The 9562-nt window shown below is 51.1% G+C and overlaps 1 protein-coding gene and 1 long non-coding RNA gene across 3 annotated transcripts in view; one reads left to right on the forward strand and one right to left on the reverse strand.

The window, feature by feature from the left end:
• The window catches only part of CHAF1A (chromatin assembly factor 1 subunit A), a 35399-nt gene extending 30695 nt beyond the window's left edge, over positions 1-4704 (forward strand). For both annotated transcript variants that reach the window (XM_083421461.1, XM_083421460.1), the window contains exons 14-15: positions 2144-2234; positions 4345-4704. In XM_083421461.1, the coding sequence (XP_083277587.1) occupies positions 2144-2234; positions 4345-4430 (177 nt within the window). In that variant the 3' untranslated portion in view covers positions 4431-4704. The remainder of the gene's footprint in view (positions 1-2143; positions 2235-4344) is intronic.
• Positions 4705-8856: 4152 nt separating this feature from the next.
• The window catches only part of LOC310668644, a 39763-nt gene continuing 39057 nt past the window's right edge, over positions 8857-9562 (reverse strand). Inside the window, exon 2 of the long non-coding RNA XR_014506747.1 lies at positions 8857-9447. This is a non-coding gene — a long non-coding RNA (uncharacterized lncRNA). The remainder of the gene's footprint in view (positions 9448-9562) is intronic.

Here is a 9562-nt window from a genome sequence, read left to right on the forward strand (position 1 = left end):
GACCGGTGAATTTTAACAGCAGCAGCCTGTCCCCAGCAATGTCTGGAGGATGAGTGCTACCCGGTTTTCAGCATCATGATATGTTGTTGTTGTTGTTTAGTCGTGTCCGCCTCTTCGTGACCCCTGGACCAGAGCACGCCAGGCACTCCTGTCTTCCATTGCCTCCCACAGTTTAGTCAAACTCATGCTGGTATCTTCGAGAACACTGTCCCACCATCTCGTCCTCTGTCGTCCCCTTCTCCTTGTGCCCTCCATCTTTCCCAACATCAGGGTCTTTTCCAGGGAGTCTTCTCTTCTCCAGAGTATTGGAGCCTCAGCTTCAGGATCTGTCCTTCCAGTGAGCACTCAGGGCTGATTTCCTTCAGAATGGAGAGGTTTGATCTTCTTGCAGTCCATGGGACTCTCAAAAGTCTCCTCCAGCACCATCATTCAAAAGCATCCATTCTTCGGCAACCAGCCTTCTTTATAGTCCAGCTCTCACTTCCATACATCACTTGTGGCCTTAAGCTATCTTTAATGTAAGCCACATTGGGTCACTCTGCGAGAAAAGCAACTGGCGAATTTTAACAGCAGCAGCCTGTCCCCAGCAATGTCTGGAGGATGAGAGCTCTAGCACTGGGTGCCACCCAGTTTTCAACATCACGTTCTATTCAGCAGCTAAATATTGCAATATGCTGATATATATCGATGCCTGGAATGTATCTCAGCAGCTTCTTCCTCCTCCCCACCTTAGGGGAGGAAGGGGCAGATGAGATACATCGCCCAGCACTAAAACTGAGCACGCCCCCAGACCACTCTGGCTAGTGTGAGGTTGGGGGGTGGGGGCTTCCTCAAAGCCGTAGGTAGAGCCCAGAACCACCACAGGCTCCATCTGCCTGCCTGCACCTTTGCAAGCAATTTGAGCTGGCCACTGTGTGATATATCGTCAGCTCAATAGCTGAACGCAGTACCGGTTTCAGACAACTTACCGACGTTATCACCCAGCTCTAGACAGCTCCCATCATCTCTGACCACTGGCCATACTCGCTGGGGCTGATAAGGGATCCTGGAGCATAACAAAATATGGAGGGACGGCTTCCCCAGCCCTGGTCGAGCTAGTGTGGTGTGGGTTCGAATCCTCCCTCAATGAGCCACGAGATTCATTGGATCAGTCCCTGCCAGCCAGGGACTATGGTCCATTTAGGCCAGTATCATCTGCACTGGCTTCCAGGTGGCTCTCCAAGGCCCAGGTGTGGTCTTTCCTATCACCTGCCGCCCGATTCTTTTTCAACGGGAGCTGAATCTGCATGCAGAGTGTATTCTGTCACTGAGCTGTGGTCCTGCCCCTCAATTCCCTTGCCTTTCTGGAGGGAGGCAGGCTTCCTTGTCCACAGGCCCCCACATAAGGAATAAGGAACCTGTGGTCCTCCAAAAGCGGTTGGATTCCAACTCCAGTGATCAGAGAAGACAAGAATATGCAGTGGTACCCCAGGTTAAGTACTTAACGTATTTTTTGCTCTATAAGACTCACTTTTTCCCTCCTAAAAAGTAAGGGGAAATGTGTGTGCGTCTTATGAAGCGAATGCAGGCTGCACAGCTATCACAGAAGCCAGAACAGCAAGAGGGATTGCTGCTTTCACTGCGCAGCGATCCCTCTTGCTGTTCTGGCTTCTGAGATTCAGAATATTTTTTTTCTTGTTTTCCTCCTCCAAAAACTAGGTGCGTCTTATAGAGCGAAAAATACGGTAATTCGTTCCAGAGGTCCGTTCTTAACCTGAAACTGTTCTTAACCTGAAGCATCACTTTAGCTAATGGGGCCTCCCGCTGCCACCGCGCCGCCAGAGCACGATTTCTGCTCTCATCCTGAAGCACTATTTCTGGGTTAGCGGAGTCTGTAACCTGAAGCGTATGTAACCCGAGGTACCACTGTAGAGCCCAGCATCATCTAGGCCCACATCCCTGCTCCCTGTGGGAGTTCCCTCTCTTCTCCTCTGTTCTTTCCTCCTGCTAGCCGCTCTGCCTCCAGGGCTCAATCTTGCCACTCTTTTGGGTCATAGTTTTTTTCATTTTAGATGTCATTTAGTGGGTGGCATAATTCACCTGCCTATTGGTTGCTGATGTCTGAAGACCCCTTCCTTCCCCACCCCCTTCTCTTTGTTCCAAGGCTGAAACCACAGAGATGGATGGCTTTCAGGCTGACACAGAGGAAGAGGACGATGACGAATGCATGATTGTGGACGTGCAGCAAAGCCAAGGTGAGACGCCTGGTTCAGGCAGTTGGCCACCCACGCAACAGGTACACCATCCCACCTCCACAAGCTGCCCAGTGTCTTTGTGTGTGCCATCTGCTCATGGTCTCTCCCAAGCCGGCTTAAGAAGCCTGCTTTAAAGATTGTAGCTCTTGTCATGACAGGACTCGGAAAAGGCAGTGGCAGAGAATTAAAGAACTGGAAAAACAAGCACACGGCTGTTTCCCAATACGTCTCACACACAGGTCAACCCACAGAGGCAAGAGGATGAGCAGAGCCATCTATAGAAAAATCTTTCCCTGCTTTTGCTTATGCACCTTTAAAGGAAATGACTCGGGGTCAGGGGGACAACAAGCAGTCTGAATTAACTGCTGTGCGCATGTGGCACAAGCGGCCTAACGTTCAGTAGGCTTGGTTTAATTTCCCCCCTGCTTTCTGTTCCGGAAGGATCCCTTAATGCAGGCAAACTTGGCCCTCCAGATGTTTTGGGCCTACAACTCCCACCATCCCTAGCTAGCAAGACCAGTGGTCAGGGATGCTGGGAATTGTAGTCCCCAAACATCTGGAGGGCCGAGTTTGCCTATGCCTGCCTTAATGCGAGCTTGTGTAAAATAATAAAGCACAGTAAGTTTGCTTTGGGCACTTCTCGCTCTTCTGACACACACAGCATCATTGTGGGGTGGAATTCCTTCCCATCTCCCCAGCCCATTGCCCCCCCCCCCCCAGCTTTGCTAGCAATTAGGTGTTCAGTTTCTTGGCCATACGTTCCATACAGCCATTCAAGAGTGAGAAGGCAACAGCTGTCATGCCTCAATTTTGTGCATAGTGTTAACTAGGCCCTGGCTGTGTCCCCGCGCCAGTCTTGAGTTCAATAAACCATGGCTTGTTGGATCTACAGTAAAAGTTGGGCACACAAACACACTCCTGTTTTCGTGCTAATCATTGGGGGTTGTTACATCATGAGATAGATAGATAGATAGATAGATAGATAGATAGATAGATAGATAGAACATTATTCGCATTAGCCAATGGCCATAGCAACAGTACAGTGGTGCCTCGCAAGACGAAATTAATTCGTTCCGCGAGTTTTTTCGTAGAGCGAGTTTTTTCGTCTTGCGAAGCACCATGGCGGGGAGGGGTGGGGAGAAGCAGGGCAGCTGCCGCAGCCAGTCCTTTGTGGCGGGGCTCAGGAGCGCGGCTCCGGCTGCAGCGCTGGCGGCAACGGCTCCTGAGGGGAGCGCGCGAGGGCGGTGGGCAGCGGCACAAGGCAGCCAGAAGGTCGGCCGGAAGGTGGGAGGGAGCTGGAGGAGCCGTCAGCAGGAAGGTGGCCGGAGGAGAGGGGAAGCGAGCGTGCGTGCGTGCAGTGACCGTCGCCATGACAGGAGAGGCAGGGCCGTTTCGTCTAGCGAAGCAAGCCCTTAGAAAAATCCGTCTTGCGAAGCACCTCAGAAAACGAAAAACCCTTTCGTCTAGCGGGTTTTTCGTCTTCCGAGGCATTCGTCTTGCGGGGTACCACTGTAAAACATTACAGTATACGCAGAAAAGGAAATTTGATATAAGAGCACAATCATGAGTGTTGCTTCCAAGTCTACAATTCTGTAATAAAGGGAGTGTTGGGGGGGGGATTGGTCACTTTTCTGAACACAAAAGACAGTGGAAAAACCCACAGCTCTACAGAGGAGCAGCTGTTTATTCTGTATCTTGGTATTACCCAAACGTCAGCTGGGAACAATTCAGCCAAGGGGCACTGGCCTAGGGGAAAGAATTGGGAGCTGTAACAGGTTAGCTCCAAAGGAAGCTTCACAGCAGGAGGTGCAGACCCACCTTATCTATTTTTTGAGTAAAGAAGAAGAAGAAGAGGAGTTTGGATTTGATATCCCGCCTTTCACTCCCTTTAAGGAGTCTCAAAGCGGCTAACATTCTCCTTTCCCTTCCTCCCCCACAACAAACACTCTGTGAGGTGAGTGGGGCTGAGAGACTTCAGAGAAGTGTGACTGGCCCAAGGTCACCCAGCAGCTGCATGTGGAGGAGCGGGGAAGCGAACCCGGTTCCCCAGATTACGAGTCCACCGCTCTTAACCACTACACCACACTGGTAAACTGTTGTGTCTTTACAGCACCTGCGTTGGAGACCCCGGAAATCGCATCTGAGGGAGAGCAAGCGTCTTCAGTCGCCGCCGCCGACTCCTCTAACGCTGTTTGATATACACAGTCCCCATCCCACCCATTAACTGCTCTGTATGTATGTAGAATTCCTTAGAATGTTTTTTTAAAAAACTCCTCTGTATCTTTTTTATTGTATAAGATACTTGAACATACTCTGTATTCCTTGTAAAGAGAAGACAGCACTTTGTTCTGCTTCAGATCAGTGGAAGCACAAGACGTACTTTTTAGAGGTGTAGTTGGGGGGAGGGGGGGCACGGTTAGATGGAAATACACTTATACTCTCTCTAATAAAAGCATTATTGACCTTTTCAGTGTGCCCCAGACAAACGGGGATACCTGGCGCATTTTGTCTAGTAGGGGAGAGGGGTTTAAAAGTATGCCAGGAACACACCTCAAATTCATGCCTGCTCATCCCTTCTATTGCGTTCACATCAGCGGCACGAAGGCCCCTGGTCTCCTTTCCCAGTCTCAGCTGATCTTTCACATCCACTCTGGCAGCTGGAGGAGGAAACCCGGGGCCAGAAGTGACAAAGCCGCCACTTTAGTCTGCGCATGGATGTTGGCTTTGAAATTTTTCGCACTATAGGACGCACTTTTTCCCCACCAAAAATGAAGGGGAAACGTGTGTGCGTCCTATGGGGCGAATGCAGGCTTTCGCTGGAGCCTGGAGAGCGAGAGGGGTCGGTGCGCACCGACCCCTCTCAGTGGCATAGCGTGGGGGGTGCAGGGGGGCCCGGCCGCACCGGGCACAACATCAGGGGGCGCGCGCTCGCACTCGCAGCTCTCTGCCCCTACCTGGCTCACTCACTCTCTCACACTGCAGTGCTGGCTGTGCGAATCCGATCCGAGCCACCGGGTCGCCGCCCACTGTGGAGGGGAGGGTGCCAGGCGTGCGGTGCGGTGCGGAGAGAGAGCGAGGGACTATCTGGGGGAGGGACAGTGCAGTGGGGGGGCACAAATTACTTGCCTTGCCCCGGGTGCTGACAACCCACGCTACGCCACTGACCCCTCTCGCTCTCCAGGCTTCAGGAAGCTATCCGCAAGGCCTTCGGAGCCCGGTGGGAGTTCCCGCTGGGCTTCCAAGGCTTGCGGATAGCAGGCAGCAGCCTGAATCATGGGGAGCACACCCCGGGCTTTGGGCAGCTATCCGCAAGCTCCGGGAGCGAAGGCGAGGTTGCTCAGGCTTCCCCAGCCCCGCGGCTAAAGAGGAAGCCAAGACAGCCACTGAGATGGATCCCGCTGGCTGTCTTGGCTTCTTTGCTCTTTGGGGCTGGAATAATTTTTTTTCTTTATTCCCCCTCCCCCCAAAAAACTAGGTGCGCCCTATGGTCCGGTGTGCCCTATAGAGCGAAAAATACGGTACGTGCCCTTTAGGAACATGGAAGCTGCCGCTTGACCATGTAGACCTGCATTGTCTACCTTAACTGGCAGCAGGACAGTGTTTCAGGCAGTGTCTTGCATCTTCACCATCCGATGCTCTAAAGAAACAGAACTGGAGATTGTACCAGCAGTGTCAGAACACGTCTGGGGGGGGGGCACACACAGCCCCCAGATTGAGACAGACCTCTCCGGGCGTCTTCCTGGTGAAGCGCAGCTCAGGACGTTCACAGATCAGTCCCTGTGCACACCAGCGACACATATCTAAAGACATGTGCACACTCTATCAGCAGAGTATAGCAGAAACGATTGTGGAGTGTGAGTGTGTGCGTTCTAAGTATTTATTAAGCAATGTATACAGGGCAAAGCAATCATGGCGTCCTCTCAGTTCTTCTCTGAGAGAGAGAGTAAAGAAAAGTACAGTATAGCAGAAGGGACGCGGGTGGCGCTGTGGGTTAAACCACAGAGCCTAGGACTTGCCGATCTGAAGGTCGGCAGTTCAAATCCTCGCGACGGGGTGAGCTCCCGTTGCTCGGTCCCTGCTCCTGCCAACCTAGCACTTCGAAAGCACGTCAAAGTGCAAGTAGATAAATAGGTACCGCTCCGGCGGGAAGGTAAACGGCGTTTCCGTGCGCTGCTCTGGTTCGCCAGAAGCGGCTTAGTCCTGCTGGCCACATGACCCGGAAGCTGTACGCCGGCTCCCTCAGCCAATAAAGCGAGATGAGCACCACAACCCCAGAGTCAGTCACGACTGGACCTAATGGTCAGGGGTCCCTTTACTTTACAGTATAGCAGAAGAGAGATAAGACTGACTTCCATTCTCACACTTTCCAAGCCTAGAAAGTAAACACTGCCATGTGATGTTATGATCACGTACCCAGCAATGGAGGAGTGAAATGCTAACAAGCAGTGCCCAACCTTTTTTGATCAGTGGGCAGCAGTCCTGAAATTTGGGGCGGGGCATGGCACAACATTAAGTCGTTGCTGCTTCTGCTCCCTGGGGGCCTCCTTACCATGGGAAGTCAGCTATGTCCTGCGAACATCCTGTAATACTTAGAATCATAGAGTTGGAAGAGACCACAAGGGCCATCGAGTCCAACCCCCTGCCAAGCAGGAAACACCATCAGAGCACTCCTGACATATGGTTGTCAAGCCTCTGCTTAAAGACCTCCAAAGAAGGAGACTCCACCACACTCCTTGGCAGCAAATTCCACTGTCAAACAGCTCTCACTGTCAGGAAGTTCTTCCTAATGTTTAGGTGGAATCTTCTTTCTTGTAGTTTGGATCCATTGCTCCGTGTCTGCTTCTCTGGAGCAGCAGAAAACAACCTTTCTCCCTCCTCTATGTGACATCCTTTTATATATCTGAACATGGCTATCATATCACCCCTTAACCTCCTCTTCTCCAGGCTAAACATGCCCAGCTCCCTTAGCCGTTCCTCATAAGGCATCGTTTCCAGGCCTTTGACCATTTTGGTTGCCCTCCTCTGGACACGTTCCAGTTTGTCAGTGTCCTTCTTGAACTGTGGTGCCCAGAGCTGGACACAGTACTCCAGGTGAGGTCTGACCAGAGCAGAATACAGTGGCACTATTACTTCCCTTGATCTAGATGCTATACTCCTATTGATACTTCAGGATGCACACAATGTTGCCTAAGAGCAGGACCCATTCCTTAGTCCCAGGGGAAAGCATAAAACAGGGGTCAGCAAACTTTTTCAGCAGGGGGCCGGTCCACTGTCCCTCAGACATTGGGGGGGACTATATTTTTGGGGGGCGGACAAACGAATTCTTATGCCCCACAAATAACCCAAAGATGCATTTTAAATAAAAGGGCACATTCTACTCACGTAAAAACACGCTGATTCCCGGACTGACCGTAGGCCAGTTTTAGAAGGCGATTGGGCCGGATCCAGCCCCTGGGCTTTAGTTTGCCTACCCATGGTAACCTGCGCTTTCATAGACAGCTAGGCAAATATTAAAAAATGCAGTATGAGCAAGTGGGAAACACTGGCCTGCAAGCACTCCAATTGGAGAACAGCCTTTCCCAAATGTGTCATGGACTTTGAAGACACTCGAACTCAGGACGCAAGGGAGAAACGTGCTAAGAGGAAGGCACGCTTGGCAAATCCACACCCTGATCAACTCCTGCCCGGAAACCTATGTCCCCACTGTGGAAGGACGTGTGGATCCAGAATTGGCCTCCACAGCCACTTACAGACGCACTGTTAAGACCGTGTTCATGGAAGACAATCTTACTCGGCTACGAGGGATCGCCAAAGATGACATCCATCCCTTCCAGCAGAAAACTCTGTTCCCAGATTAATCAAAAAACAGGTGAAGAGAGCAAACTGCTTCTATAGCTCATTCCTCCACACTAAGGTACAGTGGTGCCTCGCAAGACGAAAAGAATCCGTTCCGCGAGTCTCTTCGTCTTGCGGTTTTTTTCGTCTTGCGAAGCAAGCCCATTAGCGGATTAGCGCTATTAGCGGTTTAGCGGCTATTAGCGGTTTAAGGGATTAGCTGATTAGCTGCTAAAAGGCTATTAGCGGCTATTAAAGGCTTAAGGGATTAGCGGATTAGTGTGCTAAAAGGCTATTAGTGGCTTAGATCAGCTGATAAGCGGCTTAGATCAGCTGATAAGCGGCTTAGCGAACAGCTGTTAAGCGGCTTAGGGGCTTGGGAAAAAGGGGGGGGGGAACCCCAGGAATCGCAAGACATTTTCGTCTTGCGAAGCAAGCCCATAGCAAATTCGTTTTGCGAAGCACCTCCAAAACGGAAAACCCTTTCGTCTAGCGGGTTTTCCGTCTTGCGAGGCATTCGTCTTGCGGGGCACCACTGTACACACTTGTTTCTGCAAAGCAATCTGCAGTCGCCCTGGCATGGACTAAATGGAAGCTTTTGGGTGTAAAGCAAAGGTGAGGGGCCACATCCTTGCCCATGCTGAGCATTATTTGCAAGACTTAACAACTTCCAGACTGGTCCCAGCTCTCCCGCCCCTCACCCTATTCCTGTGACTCTAGTTTAATTGTTTTTAATATTTAATACGGAATTTCAAATTGCTATAAGCCACCGTAAGACCTGAAGGTCGTGGTAATAGTACTTTTATTATTAAATTTGTAGAACTGCTCTTTGTTCGAAGATGACAGGGCAGCTCACGACATAAAAGTAAAAAATGGGACTGCAAAATACACAATAAAACAAAAACCAATGGCCTTCCCCCTCCTACAGACAGATTTAAAAGCTTCAGAATGCTAATCGGCCAAAGGCCTGGTTATAGAGAACATTTTCGCCCGGCGCCTAAAAGATAGGTGGTGCAGGGGGCAGGCAAGCCTCCCTGGGGAGAGCGTTGCACAAATGGGGAGCCACCACAAAAAAGGCCAGTTCTTGTGTTGCCGCCCTCCAGACCTCTTAAGGGGGGGCACATGAAGGATAGCAGAGTTTCAATGTCTTACGCTGGGGACATGTAGGATCTTACCTGGGGTCTAGTAAAGTTATTATTTATACCCCACTTATCTGGCTAGGTTGCCCCAGCCACTCTGGGCATAGAATAACCATAACAAAACATTAAAAACCCTATACAGGGCTGCCTTCAGATGTCTTCTAAAAGTCAGTTTTATTTCCTTGACATCTGAGGGGAGGGTGTTCCACTGAGGGCACTACCACCTGGTTCCCTGTAACCTGGCTTCTCACAGCGAGGGAACCATCAGAAGGCCCTCGGAGCTGGACCCCTGTGTCCGGGCTAAACGATGGGGGTGGAGACGCTCCTTCAGGTATACTGGGCCAAGGCCATTTA

The sequence above is a fragment of the Podarcis tiliguerta genome (genome assembly GCF_965153285.1).
Source record: "Podarcis tiliguerta genome assembly, chromosome: 18".
Classification (NCBI taxonomy): domain Eukaryota; kingdom Metazoa; phylum Chordata; class Lepidosauria; order Squamata; family Lacertidae; genus Podarcis; species Podarcis tiliguerta.